The sequence below is a fragment of the Peromyscus eremicus genome, chromosome 9 (assembly GCF_949786415.1).
Source record: "Peromyscus eremicus chromosome 9, PerEre_H2_v1, whole genome shotgun sequence".
Classification (NCBI taxonomy): Eukaryota; Metazoa; Chordata; class Mammalia; order Rodentia; family Cricetidae; genus Peromyscus; species Peromyscus eremicus.
This window is the reverse complement of record NC_081425.1, coordinates 42,828,716-42,849,905: the sequence shown is the minus strand read 5'-3', so window position 1 is coordinate 42,849,905 and position 21,190 is coordinate 42,828,716. Positions and strand designations below refer to the sequence as shown.

The 21,190-nt window shown below is 40.4% G+C and overlaps 1 protein-coding gene across 4 annotated transcripts in view; it reads right to left on the bottom strand.

Annotated features, from left to right (window-relative positions):
• Naa16 (N-alpha-acetyltransferase 16, NatA auxiliary subunit) overlaps nucleotides 1–20,958 on the bottom strand; it is a 64,538-nt gene extending 43,580 nt beyond the window's left edge. For 3 of the 4 annotated variants that reach the window (XR_009381191.1, XR_009381192.1, XM_059273288.1), the window contains exons 1-6: nucleotides 17,027–17,199; nucleotides 13,369–13,453; nucleotides 10,641–10,745; nucleotides 9,132–9,289; nucleotides 5,697–5,831; nucleotides 1,310–1,463 (exon numbers count right to left, since the gene is read on the bottom strand). Coding sequence is in view for 2 of the 4 variants with exons in the window: in XM_059273288.1 (XP_059129271.1) it covers nucleotides 1,310–1,463; nucleotides 5,697–5,831; nucleotides 9,132–9,289; nucleotides 10,641–10,745; nucleotides 13,369–13,453; nucleotides 17,027–17,080 (691 nt within the window). In the remaining 2 variants the exon portion in view is untranslated. Of the gene's footprint in view, nucleotides 1–1,309; nucleotides 1,464–5,696; nucleotides 5,832–9,131; nucleotides 9,290–10,640; nucleotides 10,746–13,368; nucleotides 13,454–17,026; nucleotides 17,200–17,375; nucleotides 17,485–20,754 lie in introns of those variants that run through there. The other variant, XM_059273289.1, reaches the window with a different exon arrangement.
• Nucleotides 20,959–21,190: the final 232 nt, after the last annotated feature.

Here is a 21,190-nt window from a genome sequence, read left to right as displayed (position 1 = left end):
GATTGCAAATGACATAAATGTCTAAGTATCAAATAGGCCTACAAGTTCACTGGAAAAATAATACCATAGCCCACTTCTATGAGCCATACTGAGAACTGGCTATTTATTCAAGATTAGTGCTCCCCAAATTCTTGCTACCAACATAAATGAATGTGGTAATGCAACTATTTACAAGATTGTGTGTGTGTGTGTGTGTGTGTGTGTGTGTGTGTGTGTGTGTGTGTGTTTTCTAGACAGGTTTCTGTGTAGCCCTGGCAGTCCTGGAACTAGCTCTGTAAACCAGGCTGCACTAGAACTCACAGAAGAGATCTACCTGCCTCTGCCTCCCAAGGACTGGGATTAAAGGCGTGCACCACTACCTCCGACTAAGATTTTTTTTTTAAATGAAACCCATGTCCCTGTATCCCACTTACTTTGTAATGACTGCATTCTGTTAATGCTATTAAGACAAAGAAAACCTAGAGTATTGAGATTTAATCACAAAAATAGCAATAACAAACCAAGAAGGAAAAATAATTGCCATTTTCTTTTGCTTCCATCATTTACAGGCAGTGGAACAAGAAAGAAACTGAATAATTATTTTATTGATAATTTTAAAAACAGTGTTGTCGTTAATACTGATATTAATGTTAACTACAATAAAATAGTAAGTCAGGTACTAGAAAGCTGGCTTAGTGCTTAAGAAAATGCATTGCTCTTGCAGAAATTCCAAATTTATTGCTCAGTACCCACACTCAGCAGCTTACAACCACCTATAACTCCAGCTTCAGTGGTTCCAAGGCCTCTTGCACTCTTGACAGCTACATTCACCTATATACATACCCACATATAGACATACACATACATACAGTTAAAAATAATAAAAACAAACCTTACACAAACAAAAAACAACTAAAGGCTGGAGAGAGAGGCTCAGTGGTTAAAAGCACAGGTTACTCTTGGAGAGGACCTGGGTTCAATTTCCAGTACCCACATGGCAGCTTACAACCACCATAACTGCAATTCCAGAGGATCAAACACCTCCTTCTGCTTCTGAAGGCACCAGGCATGCACACAGTACACATAACATACATGCAAGCAAAACATTCATCACATAAAATAAAAAGAAAACCCAAATCAGAAAGTGCTATATATTAGCAAGAGGACAACAGCTCCCCAGTTCACCCTATGTCATCAAAAGGATGTCACAGGGATTAAATTAATAATGGTTTAGTAGCAAGTGCTTAGACAGTCACTAAATACATGGTGTTAGTTAAGTGTCAGGACAAAATTTAAAGCGCCATTAAAAAAAAAAATCAAGTCAACTTACCCTTAATTTCTTCCACCAAAAGTTTATCGCATATCTGCTTCTCATATGTTTCTATATGTTCCAAAGATTCTTGAAATAAATCTGCCTCTCTCATCACTTGATTCTGATATAGTAACAGTTCACTATATTCATAATCTATTTTGTTGGGAGGAACCTGGAAGAAAACAACCAAATCATCTTATTTGTGTTACCTATACAAGTTAGTTACAGATCTTTACATTTTTTTACTCAGGACCCATCTGCACAGACTTATGGGTCTGTGCTGACACATGATTAATTCTGTCTTTGAAGTAAAATAGGTGTATATGGCCAAGAGAAGAGGTGAACAGATCTTATATCCAGATATAAAAGTGGGTGACATCCTAAGGAATCTGCCAAAAAAATTTCAAGGAAAAACAGAACCAATAAAGGAGGAGTCAGCAAAGTTTTGTACAAAGTTTCTTCACGAAAATACTGCGAAGCAGGACAGAGTGGAGTACACCTGTAATGCCAGCACTTGAGAAGTGGAAGCAGGAAGCTCAGCCTCAGCTACAAAGCAAGTCTAAGACTAGCCTGGGCAACATAAGACCCTGTCTCAAAAAAACACAAGACAATACTGCCAAGAGTGTGTCTGTTACCCCAGTACTCAGAAGCCTAAGACAATTGAACTACCATGAATTCAAAGTCAGGCTGGGCTACAGAAAGTAGCGTGTCAGCCAGGGTTATACAGCAAATCACAGTCTCAAAAAACAAAACAGACGTGGTGACACACACACTCTAATCCCAACACTCAAAGACGCAGAGACAAGAGAATTGAGAGTTTAAGGCCAGCCTCAGAGAGAGGGGCGTGGGGGGGGGGGAGAGAAAAAAGCTCTCGTGGACATCTATTCCTAAATCATGTGGCAAGGTCTAAGGAGAACCAAAGTGATCACTCCTTTGTTGGCCTTTAGACTGTACAAAAAAACCAGGAAGACCTAAGGGAGTATTTGTAAAACCTCTTGTGGAGCGTGATAGGCATGGTCCAACATATTCATAGAAAAAAAAAAATCAACAAAACTACAAGTTGGTTTTTACCAGATCAACAAAATCACTAACTTAACCTATAATCACCAAAGGGAAAAATAGCCCAGTTATTAAAATCAGAAATTAAAGGAACATAACTATAGGCCTGAGATATTAAAAAGAGAGAGAGATTAAAATACCGTAAAAATTAAATGGGAAAAAAATTAAGATAAAATGCACTAATTCCTGCAAAAACAAAAGCTTTTATAAAAACTGACTGAAGACACACAAAAAAAACCAATCTAAATAGCAATACGGAATAAATTGACAATAAACTTCCCACAAAGACTAGGACTAGATGGCATTCTACAAAATAGTTACAGAATTAGTTCTAATTCTTCATGAGTCTTTCAAAACAGAACAGGAGCAAATACTCTGAAACTTATGCCATGGGGCCAGTATTACCCTGATACCAAAAGTAGGCATAAGCATCCAAAGAAAACTACAGACCAGTATCATTTTGCCCAGGGTTCATGCTTTGGGGGTGGTGGGGGTATATGTCTTTTGGTGGTGGTGGTTTTGTTTGGTTTGGTCTGATTTTTGAGACAAGGTCTCATTATGTAGACCAGGTTAGTATGGAACTCACAGAGATCTGCCGGCCTCTGCCTTGCTGGAATTAAAGACATACGCCACCATACTCTGAGATGTTTGTCATCATGCATGACATAATCTAGAACCACCAGAGAGAGTCACAATGAAGACTGTTTATCAGATCAGCTTGTGGCCATGTCTGTGGGAGATTACCTCATCTGATATAAGAGGACTCCCCCATCCCTGGACTTGGGGTCCTACACTACAGAAGAGTGAAAAAAGCAAGCCAAAGACATAAACGCACGCATTCATTCTCTCTCTACTCTTGACTACTGAAGTGACCAGCTGCTCAAGTTCTTGCTGCTTGACTTCCCAGCTGTAAGACTGTAACCTGGAATTGTGAGCTAAAATTAACCCCTTCCTCCCCAACTTTTGTTTTTCTTTTTGTTTTTCAAGACAGGGTTTTTCTGTGTGACAGCCCTAGTTGTCCTAGAATTTGCTTTGTAGACTAGGCTGGCCTCAAACTCACAGAGATTTGCTTGCCTCTGCCTCCCAAGTGCTGGAATTAAAGGTGTGCACCACCATGCCCAACTCCCCTAAATTAGTTTTTTCGGGGTGCCTCATCACAGCAACAGGAAAGAAGTCATCTAATATCCCTTAGCCTCATTAAGAATCAGGAAGGCCGGGCGGTGGTGGCGCACGCCTTTAATCCCAGCACTCGGGATGCAGAGCCAGGTGGATCTCTGTGAGTTCGAGGCCAGCCTGGACTACCAAGTGAGTTCCAGGAAAGGTGCAAAGCTACAGAGAAACCCTGTCTCGAAAAACCAAAAAAAAAAAAAAAAAAAAAAAGAATCAGGAAGACACAAATGGGTCAGGGAGACAGATAAGTGGGGAGGGAGTACATTAACAACCTGAGCTTAGTTCCAGGAACCACACGGTATAAGGAGAGAACCAACTCCTCCAAGCTGTCCTCTACCCTCCACATGTGCACAAACACAAAGAAATAAATACGTAATTATTATAAAGAAGAAAAAATTACAAGAGAGGTTAGCAAAACCTTTCATTCCCAGATGTAAAAACCAATAAATAACTGGCACAAGTCACAGAATTCATGTAACAGTGCCAGTGGCTGTTTAAATTAGTAAAGCTACTCCACAAAGGAATAATACCAGATCTGGCAATACTTACAATCCCAGACCAGTTACACTTCTTTAATTCCAGTTTTAGATTTACACTGAAGACAAACACAAATGTAGCCAATGAAACAGCAAACAAAGATGTTTATAATAAGTCCTGTTTTTAATAGAGACAAAGTAGAGTACACAAACTATAGCTTATTCATACAACAGAACAAGACACAGTAATTTAAAAAGGACAAATCAGCCCTAAAGAATTAACAGGGCTAAGTCTCCAAAAACGTTGAAGAAAAAAACTTATGGGCTGGGGAGACGGCTTAGTGAGTAAAAGCACCTGCTATATAAGCTGACCAACTGTTTATATCACGGGAACCAGCATTAAAAGTGACTGCATCACTGAATGCAGCTGCAGTCCCAGCACAAAGATAAGGAGAGGTGTGGTGCAGACAGAACTGCTCAGTAGTGTGCAAGCCACCTAGTCTAAAAGACACAGCACAGCAGAAACAAAACAGACCCTGCCCCATAGCAAGGTGGAAGGCAAAAACTGACTTCTGAGGGTTTTCTGCTGAACACATACACACACACACCCACAAACTCACAATACATATTTATAAACACACAAATAAAAAATAAAAACAAGGCTAGTAACAGTGATACATGCCTATGACCCAAGCCCCCAGAAAGCTAAACCTAAAGGATCTTGAGTTCAAGGCCAGCCTGGTCTATATAAGGAGATCCTGCCTTAAAAACAAACAAACGGGCTGAAGGGATGGCTCAGCAGTTAAGAGCACTGGCTGCTCTTCCAGAGGTCCTGAGTTCAGTTCCCAGCACCCACATGGTGGCTCACAACCATCCGTAATGAGATCTGGTGCCCTCTTCTGGCCTGCAAGCATACATGTAGGCAGAACACTGTATACATAATAAATAAATAAATCTTTAAAAAAACAAAACAAAAAAAAAACAAGCACACAAAACCTTTCATGTAAAAATTTAAATATATGAATAAGTCTGTATCTTTTATACGTTTATGTGTGACATAAACATGAAAAGGAATTCTCTGCACCAATTTCAATAGTGGTTACCTCTGCAAAGGTACAGGGGAGAACTTAAGCTACGTGTGTGTGTGTGTGTGTGTGTGTGTGTGTGTGTGTGTGTGTGTATACACACATATATACATGTAAGTTTTTTAAGTAAAACCGTTAATAATAATAGAAAATGTTAACATATTTAAATGCTCTAACATGCTTTATATATTTATTTTTACCTAAGTTTACCACAATACATTAATATAAAACAAAAAACATATACATCATTTCCATATTCCCAACTATATAAAGTTATATCATAGAATCAACTCCCCAACTTCCAAATTCTGTTCATTTTTACTTTTTTTCTAGTTCTGAGGCTAGATCCAGGGCTGTGCACCTAAAACACAACATACAAGACAAGCACTCCGACCTGAGCTGCATCACTAGCCATCATATTTTCTTCCCTTATCCATCTGAATACTGTTGAAATTATTATCCATTAGATTTAAATATTAGTTTATTTTACACTGTGACTCCTGCATTTTAACTTTTTCTAATTATTAAAATATTTTTCAAAATTTTCTAAGAAAAACTGAAAGCTAAAAGTCAACTATTTTAGTCTGCAATAAAAGAAAATGTTGAAGTTCTTACTTGCTGTGTCTGTCTAAATTCTTCTAGTAGTTTTAGCGCCATATCATAATCTTTCAGCAAATGGTATGCAATGGCATATCCAATCCAGGAAGCACGCTGTGTTGGGCGCAACTGAAGAAGCTGGTATCTTGTCTCCTTTGGGGTTAAAAAAAAAAAAAAAAAAAAAGTTTTTCTCTTAAAATTCTTTAAATGTTTACATTTCACTGAATTTTAATAATCTTTAATAACACTATAATTAATTCATTCAGCAAATGAGTTCCAAAATACGATTAAAATGCATTCTGCAGTTCTCTTCTAAATTGTCTCTGTATTAGTAACACTAATGTCTTGTATTGCTCACTGTGAATCTGTCACTATGAACTAGATTGTGAGGCTCGTGTCTTTGGTACCTTGTAAAAACTATATACAATAAAAATGTCTTCTGATAAAATATCTTACAGAATTAAGATTTTTTTATTATACCAGATTTTTAAAAATAAATGAAATTAGCTTATTTAAATTATTTTAAATGTTTTCGCACGTGCCACTACTTGCAGACACAGTCTCATGCAGATTGTGAACTATAAGGAAGTGTAGAAAATATCTATTTAACTTGTTGAGTCTGTTCCATGTTTCAAGAGGTGCCAGGAGAGGGCATCCTTTTCAGGTCCTCTCCGCTGTGTCTGGTCCCTTTTCACAGACCACCAAGTTCCATCCCTTTACCTTACTCAGGTCCTCTCCGCTGTGTCTGGTCCCTTTTCACAGACCACCAAGTTCCATCCCTTTACCTTACTCAGGTCCTCTCCACGTGTCTGGTCCCTTTGCACAGACCACCAAGTTCCATCCCTTTACCTTACTCAGGTCCTCTCCACGTGTCTGGTCCCTTTGCACAGACCACCAAGTTCCATCCCTTTACCTTACTCAGGTCCTCTCCAAGTGTCTGGTCCCTTTGCACAGACCACCAAGTTCCATCCCTTTACCTTACTCAGGTCCTCTCCAAGTGTCTGGTCCCTTTGCACAGACCACCAAGTTCCATCCCTTTACCTTACTCAGGTCCTCTCCAAGTGTCTGGTCCCTTTGCACAGACCACCAAGTTCCATCCCTTTACCTTACTTTCACTCTTGTTCCTCTGTCACTCACTCCACTAACATATGAGTCATGTTTTTTCCTCTGGCAAATCCAATACTGATATGGACAAGATACTAACAGTTACTAATCTAATAGCCTATCTTCTTAGCTGCAGAATTTTCTGTCTTCAATTATCTCTACCCATTTGAGGAACCCACCTGCACACCCACATTTCTCTAAACCTTTAATCAACCTAGAAATCAAATTCAAGTATCTCATCCTCTAGCCACTGCTCCTCGGCTGCCAACATTTCAGCCTGGTAACACTTCATTTCCACATTTGTTCTTTGACCTCAACAGTGTACTGAGCAGTTTTATGTCAACTTGACACAAGCTAAAGTCATCTGAGAGGAGGGAAACGAAATTAAGAAAATGCCTCCATAAGATGAGGCTGTAAGCCTGTAGGCCATTTTCTTAATTAGTGATTAATGGGGGAGGGACCAGCCCATTTGTGGGTGGTGCCATCCCTGGGCTGGTAGTCCTGGGTTCTATAAGGAAGCAGGATGTACAAGCCATAAGGAGCAAGCCAGTAAGCAGCATCACTCCATGGCCTCTGCATCAGCTCCTGCCTCCAGGTTCCTGCCCTGTTTGAGTTCCTGTCCTGACTTCCTTCAATGGTGAACAGTGCTGTGGAACTGTAAGCCAAATAAATCCTTTCCTCCCCAAGTTGCTTTGGTCATGGTGTTTCATCACAGCAATAATAAACCTAACTAAGACACCCAGTATCTCTGGTTCCACAACTGCTTTGCTTTCATGACCTGCTCTCTCTTAACTTACTCTATTTCATAATCCAGCTCAATAGCCATTGTCCTGCCAATGTTCAGTTTTTTTTTTTTTTTTTTTTTTTATAATGTTATAGGTCTTTGCCTGTGTGTGTGTATACATACTACATGTATGCCTGCAGAGGTCAGAAGAGGGCACAAGATGCCCCAGATGTGCAGTTTCAGCCAGTTGTAAACCACAGTGTGTGTACTGAGAACCAAACCCAAGGGTCTTTTGTAAAAACAACAAATGCTCTTAACCACTGAGCCATCTCTCCAGCCCCAAGAAAACTATTCCCATCACAGCCAAGCGCTGCTGGAGACAACAAACACACACTTTGAAAATGATGTGATGAAGCCAGTGAATCTGGTGAAACATGGACTTAGCTGTGAGCATGTAAATGGCAGGAAGAGGACAAAAGAAGGAAATGATTTCAAGAGAACTGCTCACAGTTCATAGTCCCTTCACATAAGAAACTCAGGGAGCCAGACATGGTGGTACACCCTCTAATATTTTAAATCCAGCACTCAGAAGTCAGAAGCAGACAGTTGTCTGTGAGTTTGAGGCCAGCCATGTCTCCATCACTTCCAGGACAGCCAGGGTGTCACAGTGAGACAAACAAAACAAAAAAGAAGCCAAGAGAATTCTCTTCTAGACAGACTGACTAAGGTACTGGCATGTGGAGCCAGATGCCCAGCAGAAAATTGTGGGTGCAGTCTGAGGAAATCTGAACTGTACGAAGATTTCCTTAGTGAGCTGGAGCAATAGCTCAGTGGCTAAGGGCACATACTGCTTTTGCAGAAGACCCAAGTTCAGTTCCCAGGACTCACAACTGCTATAACACTAGCTTCAGGAAATCCAATGCCTTCTTCTAGCGTCCACCAGAACCTAAAAATACATATGCCCAAACACACACAGAGACACAATACCTACACATAACTAAAAAGAAAAATGAATCTTAAAAAAGCACAAAATCTTTTCATGGCAATCCTTTCCACATTATTTTATACTTGCTAACCTATTAAAAAAAAAAGCTAACTAATTTAGATTTCAATCAAGCTGAATGTCAAATCTATATTCAGTTTGGCAACAATGTTCCAACCAAAAAGGTAACAGTATAATACTTGCACACCAAGATAATCAATTCTTTAAAACTGTGTATGTGTATGAGTGAGTGTGCATGCACCACAGCACACATATGGAAGCCAGAAGACAACTGTCACAAGTCTGCTCTCTCCTTCCACTGTGTAGGTCCCAGGGATGGAACTCAGATCATCAGGCTCTACAGCAAGTGTCTTTATCCATTGAGTCACCCCAATTTAGCCTTATTTAATGCTCAAAAACATGAAATTCTGTAACTACTATCATAGGAAGGTCCAAGGGTTTCTCGTCTACTACAGACTATAATGAACCAAATGCATACCATCTTGCCTTAGGCTTACTTCATTCTGAATTCACATACTTTTTTAAACATTTAATCTTTACAAGTGTGGTGGCACACGCCTTTAATCCCATCACTTAAAAAAATTAGACTTTGTATTAAAAAAGTACATTTAAGACTACTTACTCGATAACCTTCAAGGTCTCTCATCTGAATCTGTAATAGAGAGAGATCCCTCAAGATTTGCAAATTATCTTTATCTAATTTGAGGGCATTTCTGTAACACTTAATAGCTTCATCATACTTCTTATCCGAACGTTGCAGGAGGCCGTATACATGCCAACCTATAAAGTCAAGGAAATACAGACATTCACAGACACTACAATATCCTATGCAACAACATCAACAGTGTTTTGTGTGTAATTTGTTCAGAATGATCTGTAGACAGAGGGAAAAGTCAGTGAGAAACAGGCAATTTGAAAGCAGCCAAGCCTTGACTGTTCAAGCTGGGTGACCAGGACACAGTGGTTCAACATTCCATTTCTTCCATTTTGTACATGCTTGAAATTTTCCATATTTGTAAGTAACTTTTAAAAAGTTCCTGGTAAAAGTTCATAGCATTTCTCTACACTCTATCCCCTTGCTTTTTTAACCAACTCAAAATTCACTGATATAAAAATTGTGATTTTTTTTCTAAAATAAGTTTATATTTATCCAAGTCTAAGTAATATACTCAACATTTAATTCACTATTGATATTAAAAAAAATTAAGTTTTATTCTCTTAGCTTATCTTAAGGGGAAAATGCTCCAAACTAAAAACTACCATAACTTACACAGCCTCTCTCTTCACTTCGGGGTAAGCACTGGGGTAAGAACATAAGCTTCTAGTATTTTGTGGGACCCCTAAGTTAATTATATAAAAATAGGGAGACTATGCCTGTTAAATACTAGCCAGCTGCTAAGTGAATTAAAAGTCAGATACACAAGGGCACTATGAAAAAATTGAACATGAATATGGGAAAGAAATGAAAATTTTCAACAATCTTAGAAGTATTTTTTACATTTGTTTACATATTGAAACACTAGCCAATGAAAAATATAATTTTAAAGATTCAGTGAAGCAATGGCTAAGTCTCTGTTAACAGAGATCAAACTAAAGAACCAGTTTTTCCTGACACAGACTAGAACCTGGTTTCGATCTGTCAGCTTTCCAGTGCCAGGGGCCACACCCAGGGTGCCCTGCACACACCGGGCAGGCACTCTGCTACCTAGCTACAGATCCAGTCAAACTCCTTTTAAAGTACATTTCTTTTCAATTTAAAATTTCCTCTAAAACTTCTAAAAGGAAATTAAAGAAATGTAAATATTTATGTAGGTTAAATAATTAAAAATAATTATTTGAATAGGGAAGCATCAATAAATTCATGGATATTTAAGGAAAGAACTGGTCTCTGTCTGTCTGTCTCTCTATGTCTCTCTGTCTCTCTCCTTCTCCATGAAAATTTTCTTTAAAATACTCAAAAAAAGAATTAGGGAACAAAATGTTGCTAATTATGGGGATGAGTAATGGGTAGATATAGATCTTCATTAAAATTTCTAAGATTTGAAGGTTTCACAGAAATGTAAAATTCGAATTAGAAAAGACAAGTAAATGAAAACACAAATGATAATGCAAAACCATGGCAAAAGGATACAGACATGACTCTTGACATCACTTCGAAGTCCTTTACGAACAAATTCATACGCTTCTTCTCTTTTTCCTAAACAGTTCAACGTTAATCCCTTCATAGCCAAAGTCTCTGAAAAACAATTTTAACCTCTGTTTAGGAAAGAAAGGTTGGAGTTACTCTCCTAGCACAAGCTGGCACTTGAGATTAAAGCACTACTATTGCAGTGGTGGGCATGCCTTTAATCCCAGCACTCAGGAGGCAGAGGAAGGTGGATCTCTGAGTTCGAGGCCAGCCTGGGCAACAGAATGAGTTCCAGAACAGCCAGAGCTACATAGAAACCCTGTCTGAGGGAGGAAAAAAAAACAACCCCAAACCAACCAAACAACAACAAAAATGAAGAACTACTGTTGCCTCAGCGGTTTATCTTCATCACAAAGAGTAAAATCATACTTACGTATTTGCTTGAAGCATCTTTCCACTGCACTGAAACCCATTTTAACCCACCATAATCTAACTCACACCTCACAAGAAGAGTGACTACCTAAATAAAGATATACATTGTAATCATTATCACCATATTCAATAGCCTAAGTCCTATTCTAGAATGCCTTAAAACTGGAGTGGAGTTACTAAAATGTTTTCTACCTTTATAAGACTGTATAGAAAGGGATTTATATTACCCCACAGAAAAAGTAACAAAGCGGGCATCTGAGTCCTCTTGAATTAAATTTACTACAGTAGTTCCACATTTTCTCAAGGCCAATTCGTTTTTGCATGTGTCTGTGTGTGAGTGCAGGTGAATGCATGTCAGGCATGTGGAAGTCAGAGGACAGCCTCAGATGTCGTTCCTCAATGTTCACCTTCTTTAAGGCAGGGTCTCTAGGCTTTTTACCAGACTAGCTGGTCCATGAGCTTCCAGGGACTCAAGTATCTCCACCTGCCATCTCATTATAGAAGCAATGGGATCACAGACCCCCATTTCCACAGCTGGCTTTTACAAGGGTTCTGGATATGCAAATGCAGGTCCCTACAATTGCTCAGTAAGCACCATGCCCACTGTGAGCATTGTGTCCACTAAGTATTGTTCCATCCCACTGAGACCAATTCTAACCAATCACAATCTAGTTTATACTCACAAACAGCATGACTCTACTTAATTAAAAATATATGTTGTGATCATTATAACAATATTCAATATTGAACAGATTCTCTTTTTTTCAGTAAATTTATTTCAACAATTCTACTTAGTCTAATTAACGTTGGTTTGTATTTGGAGAGCATAGCATTGGACTACAGACGAGTAACCCAAGAAAATGTTAAGAAGTTAATGAAAGATGATTTACAATAAAATATTTCTCTGAAAAACCCACAAAGGAATTAGATAATAACAGTGATTTTCAAAATGATCTCTGTGGACTCTATAGTTTTCAGAACATAGTGGTCCAACTGCACATTACCACAGCCAAACATCTGTCATTTTCTCAAACTTCATAAAATGAAAACTAACTTATATTTATTTCAAAAGAAAGTCTTCTAACATTTTTAAAACAGCGAGTATTATTAGCCCATTTTCCTAATTAAATGGTTTTAAAAGTTGTCCACGACTAGTATTCTGAAAGATCTTAATTAGCTATATTATATTATGGATCACGTTCTGCAAGTTTAACCTGATCCTTTCAACAAACAATGCCTACCAGTAAAAAGGATGGAAAAAATAAATGTAGACTTTATTAGGAGCAATGACCAAAACAAACAAACGAGCAAGCAAAAAACATGTCAACAACATGATGGATCAATGGTAATATATTTATATAAAGATGAGGCAGTCAGAGCCAGCCAGAGGACTCAGTGGGTAAATACTTGCTCAAGTCTGACAACCCAAGTTCAATCCACAGGATCCACATGGTAGAAGAGAACCAATTCTCAGAAGTTGTCCTTTGACCTCCACACATGCACTGTGGAATGCATGCAACTGACACGCATAATCACACATGAAAAATAAACATTAAAAAATGAGGAAATACATAAAAAATGGCATCAAAGAATAAAACGCATGTGACTTTATCTTCACACAATTCTATACTGCAAATAACCGTCTAATTTTATATACAAGTAACTAAAGTAAAAAACTGTAGTCTAAGGCCGGGCGGTGGTGGCGCACGCCTTTAATCCCAGCACTTGGGAGGCAGAGGCAGGCGGATCTCTGTGAGTTCAAGGCCAGCCTGGTCTCCAAAGTGAATTCCAGGAAAGGTGCAAAGCTACACAGAGAAACCCTGTCTCGAAAAACCAAAAAAAAAAAAAAAAAAAAAACTGTAGTCTAGTCAAAGTGACAGACAAATGTAATCTACAAAACTGAGCATCCCTAATCCAAAGGTCCCAAATCCTAAGTGCTCCAAGATCTGAAACTAAGATTTCAGGTTTTTTGAATTGGGATATTCAACTGCTAATCTAAGCATTAATCCAAAATCTGAAAACCTCTGATATCTGAAGCACTTCAGAAAAAGATATTAACATGCACATTACCTCATCCAATTGTCCCTCATCAGGGCAACTTTCTCATCTAAAAGACACTGCATACACTACAGCATAAAACTAGCTCAGCATGATTCACTTGAAACATAAAAAAATGCTAACATTTATGCTTTCAATAGTTACAGCCTTAGAATCTGAGAATTATTCCTTCACTGCCAAGTCCTGCCTGATTTTAGAATTATATTCCCCCAAAGCAACATTGTCACAGATGAGACAGTACCTCCATGTTCAGCAAATTTTGGGTTTGAAAGAATCATCTTGCAAAACTTGAGGCCATTTTTGTACTGCTTCTGTTCATAACATTTCTAAAAAGAAACAGGAGCAAAAGTTATTTTATAAAATGGATAATGAAGCAATTTTCATTGTGTCATATAAATTCTAAATTCAAAATGCAAAGTCTAAAATGTGATGACATGCTCTTCTGTTTACTTAATGTTTACAGCATTAAGTGTGGTTATATACGCCTTGACAAACAGCATTTCCACTATTATAGAATATACAGACATAAATAAACTCAATAAATGCAGAATCATCAACCGACACTGACACAGAATTTAATGAAGAATTTTAAAACCATCTAACTGTGACTCAGTACCCAATAATTAACTTTTCCCGATCCCCTCCCGCCAATCAGTCACATCCACCTCTGGTAACCTCTATTCAACTCTTCTGGTAATGACTTTGTCATACATAAGCCCTCAAGTCCTTGAAGTATTTATCTTTCTATGCCTGGCTTGTTTCACTTAATGATGCCTAACTTCATCCATGTTGCTGAAAATGTTGTATTTTCATTCTTTTTATGGCTGATTACTATTCCATTGAATGTGCCACACTATTTTATCCATTTATCAGTTGAAGGACATTTATATTATTTCCATTGTTTCTATTTATTGGCTACCATGAATGGTGCTGAATAGTGCTGTAATAAACATCCTACAAACGTCTCTTCAACATACTGATTTCAATTCCTTTGGATATACATTCAACAGTGGTATAGCAGGATTGTATGGTAGTTCTGAGTGTTTTGATTTTACTTTTTGTTTTTAAAAAACTCTCCATACTGTTTGGCAGTGTGTGTGTGTGTGTGTAGACAACTTAGGGAGTTGGTCCTCTCCTACTTTTCCATAGGCTCCAGGGATTGAACTCTGGTCTTTAGGTTTGTATAGTAAGCACTTTACCTGCTGAGCCATTTCACGGCCCCGCCATACTGTTTTCTGTACTGGCAGTACTATCATTACAAAAAACAATGAGCAAGGGTTCCATTTTCTCTACAACCTTGCCAACACTTCCCTTTTGTCTTTTTAATCTTATTTGGTTCTTGTAAGAATTCCCTTGAAGTAGTGTTATTATCTCACTTTACCCATGTGGAAAAGTAAACCTCTAAACACACAACAAACTTACCTTTACTGCGAACTGTGGTCCAGCTACAAAGACTATCACTCATCTAACACTAACAAAAAGCATCTTTATCCAAATCACACAGGTCAGGCTAAGTGATCAATGTCTCTCCTCAGCTGTCATTGACGGGGAGCATATTGTCTTTCCACTTTCCCATCAATATACTGTTCAGATGAGGCATCCTAACCCACTTTAGGACCACTATACCGTGTTCCTTTCAACTCAAATGTTCTTCCTCCGATCTTCCCTCGGCTGTTTTTTTTTTTTTTTTTTTTCCAGAGCTGAGGACCGAACCCAGGGCCTTGCGCTTGCCTAAGCGCTCTACCACTGAGCTAAATCCCCAACCGACTGTTTCTTATGATCTAAGTCACACACCATCTACTTGACCATGCTAACTCTGCCAGTCTCCTACCCTCTGCCTACCATACTATCTATTACTCTGTTTTATCTGCTACATAGTGCTATAATTTTATGTCTGGCATTCTTATTTATTCATTTACTCATTTACTATCCGTCTTAGCCACACCATCTTGTGAGCTCTAAGAGAATGAAAATCTTGTCTAGGTTTCCTTATGCTGGAGAGCTAAGAGCTGCTCAATAAGACTACCCTCCTAAATTCAAAGCAAAATGGCACCAAACACATGGCTAATTCTTGCAGCAGAGACTGGATGTGATATATCTTCATTGAAATATATTTAAACTGAGTTTTCCTGATTGGCTCTGGGAAGAGAACCGAGTGGTTGGAAGACAAAAGTAGCAGGGAAAAAAAAAAAAAAAAACAAAAACCATGAGAATGTATTACCTATCCTGAAAGAATATACATACATACATACATTTTAATAGCCATGTGGCCAGGCCTGGCGGCTCATTTCCTACAATCAATCAATTCCATCCCTTAGGAAACTGAGACAAAAGGATGCTGGCCTAGATTACACCGTGAGCTCCACTATGGGCTAGAGTGAAACTCTGAAACCTAGTCTCAAAGTCAGTAAGAGAAAATAGGGCTTAGTAAAGATGCTTGGCACCAAGGCTGACAACCTGAGTCTCACCCTGGAAACCCCTATGAAAGGAGACAAGTGGTCCTCTGACCTCCACACGAACACCATGGCATGCACACAAATAAATGTAATAGAAGTTTAAGGTCCAACTTTGACTCTAGAGGTGCAGCTGACAAATGACAAAAGAAAAACAGTGGGAATACATATAAGCAGAAGGAACTACTGAGGAAGAGGACCAAGTGTTCCTTAAATAATAATGACTCAGCTACAGTAACAAAAGGAGTGAACGTTTTTATTTGTTGTTTATCTGCCAAGCACGCGTCACTATTAACCTTTAAGTTCCATAATGAACAGATTTGAAGTTTTCATCCCAAGGCTAGATGTGATATCCAAAACTGCAATCTCAGCACTCTCTAGACAAATGCTAAACGTGAAGTTCCTATTGGCTTGAATCAGAACTCCTACTGTAAAATTTTTTGTCAGGTGAGGGCAATCAACATTAGAGAGTAAAGCTGACCAACTGCTAACTGCTATGCATGTGCTCCCAATATCAACTCACCCTTAAACCTGAAGCTTGTTCTGCAAGTACTACGTTTTCAAATTAAAAAGGCAGATTAGAAAAGACAGCTATTAACTCATAATTCGTTTATACATCTTCGACCCCCCCCCCCCCAGGGCAGACTGGAAAATACAAAGGCATGCCACATCTCTCCTCCCTGGAAAACGGTGAAGGTGCCAAAGTGGCAGACAGGCTGGCACACATCCAGAGAAAACTTGTCCAGGCAGTGGCAAATGCCTTTTAGCCCAAAACTCGCGAGGCAGAAACAGGCAGATGGCTCCAATTTCTAGGCTAGCCTTGTCGACATACATACAAGCCCGCCAGGGCTCCCTAGTAGGCCTGTCTTAAGTAAACTTTAAAAACAAAACCGAACCTCTCTTGGCTTGGCATCGGTCTGGCATGACCATGGCATGATTTAGGGCTTGCTTCAAAGCCACAGAAACGGTCTCCAGTGCAAAGCCTGTCTCTGCAGCTTCCATCACTCGGGCGAGTTTGAAGCAAGAGTTTCTGGCAAGTCAGTTCCAAAGCCGGGCTAGCACACACATGCAAACTCTCCCGCAGAGGCACTGGCTCAATTTCCCCGCACCCTAAACAACGGCGGTCGCTCCCTCCAGACTGGGTCCCCGCCTGGACTCCAAGCAGCTTTGACTACCCGGAGGGGCGACTGGAGGGATGCGGCGAGCCCAGGGCCGCCGAGGGCACCCAGACCCCGGGACCCCGGGACCCCGGCGGCTTTACCAGAAGTTTCTGGAAAGCGCCCGCCGTGTGTGTGTGTGGGGGGGGGGGGGGGGGACAGCCCAGCCCAGCCCGCCCCAGAGGCCGGGAGGGGGAGCGCTTGGGGGCGGGGAGCCGGAGGCGAGCCCGGCGCCGAGGAGGTAAACAAAGCGCGCTGAGGTCGGGTGGGTCGCCGCCCCGCCGCTCACCAGCACGCGCTTGAAGAGGGCGCTCTCCTTGGGCGGCAGCTGCACGCTGGGCATCGCGGCGGCGGGGAGGCCTGCTGGCTGGACCAGCCGCTACCCCGGGCCGCGGGTTACCTCAGTCAGTGGGAGGCCACGGGGAACGGAACACAGCGCACTCCAGCGGGCGGCCCGGGAGGGAGTCCCGCGCGCGCCAAGATGGCGGACAGGCCCCGCCCACCCTCCCCTCCCTGCACCGCGCACGCGCAGACTCACAGCCCAGGGAAAGGCGAGCGTCTTACTCCCCGGGGAGCTTGCCAGCTGTGTGCCCGGCGGTGGGTCCTGTCACCACCCCAGCGCCAAGCCACTCACATACCTTAACCTCCGGGCACTGTTCGTCGCACGCTGGTTGTTAGGCTTCTGTCCTAGATAGTGTAAATTTTTTTTTCCGAGTTAACTTTTTATTCTTTTGTGCAGTTGAAACCCTGCATGACACAAGGTAGACTCTTGATTTAGAAGCAATTTTCATTCCTTTTCTCGCTTTATTTAAAATGACTCTTAAAAGAAGCCTTATCTTTTCAATGCATTGATCAACATGGTGATCATGACTTACGTGGGGACATGGGCAGACCTTGAAATGATGGAACTGATGTGAAAGCCCCTTTAAAAAACAGAAGGTCAATAAAAATGTGTTGCTCGCTGGGCGGTGCATGCCTTTAATCCCAGCACACGGGAGGCAGGAGGATCTCTGAGTTCGAGGCCAGCCTGGTCTAAAAAGTGAGGTCCAGAACAGGAAGGACTAAACTGAGAAACCCTTTCTTGAAAAACCAAAACCAAAACAAAACACACACACACACACACACACACACACACACACACACACAAAAATGTGTTGCGCAATGGCGCTAAACCTATACTCCCAGCACTTGGGCGGCAGAGGCAGGAGGATGGCCTAAATTAAAGGCCAACTTGGTGTACTCAGTGAAATCTAGGTCAAGGAAAGAGTGGGAAAGAGAAAGAAAATAATCTCAGCCATGTAGGGCACCCAACATTTTAAGTAAGAATTACAGTGTTTTTTATGGTTCCACTGACCTCCGGTGGGCTGCTTCTTTCTCCATATAAGCCGCCCAATAATTGAAGGAGCAGGATACAACCCTAGAATGTTCCAGAGGAGATTTCTAGGAAAATTAACGGACAATGTGTGACTAACTACAGATAGACATCTGTGACAAGAAGGACCATACACAAAATGTTGGCTTAGTATTAAGATGTATGTAAACATTGCATAAACACTTATATATAATCTGAATCCTAATTTCTGCATATTTACGAGACGATGAGGTACTTGATAATTTCATTTAACAGGGTACAAGGAGAACAGGGAAGGTGTTGTTTTTCTTCCCTGAGTTGGAGGGAAGAAAATATCATAGAAGACTGTAAAAATAACAAGAGATACTGTGATGGTATTGTGTTCCCCAAAATATTGTGCACCCTAATAAACTTATCTGGGGTCAAAGAACAGAACAGCCACTAGATGCGGAGGCTAGAAAATGGTGGCACACAGTCTTTTAATCCTAGCATTCCAGAGGCAGAAATCCCTCTGGATATCTGTGAGTTCAGGGCCACATTGGAAACAGCTAGGCATGGTGACACACGCCTTTAATCCCAAGAAGTGAGCCTTTAATCCCAGGGAGTGATGGCAAAGAAAGCAGAAAGGTATATAAGGCGTGAAGACCAGAAACTAGAAGCATTTGGCTGGTTAAGCTTTCAGGCTTTCGAACAGCAGTTCAGTTGAGATTCATTCTGGATGAGGAGTCAGAGGCATCCAGTCTGAGGAAACAGGATCAGCTGAGGAATTGGCAAGGTGAGATAGCTGTGGCTTGTTCTGGTTCTCTGATCTTCCACCATTCACCCCAATAACTGGCCTCAGGTTTGTTTTAATTAATAAGAACTTTTAAGATTCGTGCTACAAGACACACTCTGCAATTGACATCCATTTGCAAAGGAAACATTAGTTTTCTCCAGTGGAGTCTCACTGGGTATATTCCAGCTTTGGATGACCAACACAAAACTAACTCATGATATTTTTATAGACTTTTTTTCTCATATTGCTTTATTTGGACTTTGTTTGTTTTGGTCTTACTGTTCTTTTGCTATGGTTTCTGGTTTGTGTTTTTATGGGTTTTGTTTGTGTGTGGAGGGGTTTCTTTTGTTTGTTTGTCTAATTCTGATTTGTTTTTTGTATGTCTGTTTTCTAAAATGGGATAAAGAAAAGCTATGGAGTTGGGTGGGTAAGGAGGTGGTTAGATTTGGGAGGAGCTGGGAGAGGAAAGTGTGGTCTGAATATATTGCATGAAAAAAAGTCAATAAAAATTAAAATATGAAGGAAGGTATATATATGCGGCACTAATTTGGCTCAGTGGAATATATATATATGTGTGTGTGTGTGTGTGTGTGTGTGTGACACACACACACATTTATTTGTATATACATACACATATATCAAGGATGAAGATGACATGAAGCTAGGATGGAAACATGTTGGAGGGGGAAGTGAGAAGTAGATATGGTCAAAATACATTGTATACATATATGGAATTCTCAATAGATAAAGGTATATTTTAAAAGAAATACAGGGTCAGGAAGATGGTTCAGTGGTTAGGAACATGCACTGTTTTTGCAAAGGCTTGAGTTGCATTCCTCAGACCCATATCTGGCAGTTCACAACCTCCTGTAACCACAGCTCCAGGGAGTCATGGCCTCTTCTGGCCTCTGTGGTACCTGCATTTACATGTATACATATACACAATTAAAAAATAAAGCCCAGCATGGCAGTACACACATTTAATCCCAGCACGTAGCAGGCTGATCTCTGAATTTGAGGCCACACTGTTTTCTATACAGCTAGTTCCAGGCCAGCCAGGGCTACATAGTAAGACACTCTCTCAAAATAATAATAATTAATAAATAATATAAATAAAATAGGAAGGGAACTATTACTAAAGATGAAGTCCACCAGTAGTTCAGGAAATAAATTCTAATCATGGCATTGCATGAAATTAAAAACCTTCTTCAGAGCAAATAAAACAATCAATAGGATGGCAAAAGCCTACAAAATGGGAGAGAAATCTTTGCTAATTATACATAGTCAATTGAATTCTCAAAGGAAAAAAACAACCAATAAGTATATGAAAAAGCATCCCACCTCCATAGCTCTCAGGAAATTATAATTCAAAACTGCACTTGAGGCACACAGGCATAGGGAGAGCTTAACAACTTGTGACACCACTTGGCTTGAGCTCCACATATGCATCCCCTTCCCAGAATGCATTTGGCAACCCTATTGAACTGCAAGTACACCCCCATATCAAACAATGAAGTGAAGTGCTTTTCCTTGACAACTCTATAGCAATGCCCCGTTTTTCAAATATGTCTCAGAACACATCTGAGAACAGGCAGCAGGGGCTGATCCAGCTTCAGCTGGTTTGGGGTACATGCATAGTAATGTGTACTCAGGGACAGAAGTGTACTCTGAGTGGATTTCTAGGGGCAAAATTCTATTTACCATCTTATACCTGTGCATAGTTGGGAGTGCATATAAGTAAAATCAGAGACATCATGGGAGTGGACATACATAGTAAAGAAAAGCTTATGAAATCCAAGCTTATCAATGAAAGAGAATAACTCATACACAACTTTTAGCAATCAGTTCCTCTTCCTAGACCCCATAAAGGTAGCTTCAAATAATAACTTACGTCCTTGAGAACTCCAACTCCACAAACCTGCTCACTCTCAGGGAATCTGGTGTGTACTGTTGCGTTGCTTCTAAATAAAGGTTTTTGCTTCTTCAGGAGCTTCTTCAATTCTCTGAAAAAAATGCCAAGATCCTGCAAAGACCTAGTCCAGACTTAGACCCTCCCGTACACATCTCCATAACTGAGGTTCCATTTTACGTAAGTCAGAATGTCTATCACCAAGGAAACAAATGACAACAAATGCTGGAGAGAACCCTCACACACCACTGGAGAGAACCCTCACCACTGCTGGAGAGAACCCTTATACACCGCTGGAGAGAACCCTCATACACCGCTGGAGAGAACCCTCACACACCGCTGGAGAGAACCCTCACACACCGCTGGAGAGAAGCCTCACTCAATGCTGGAGAGAACCCTCACCACTGCTGGAGAGAAC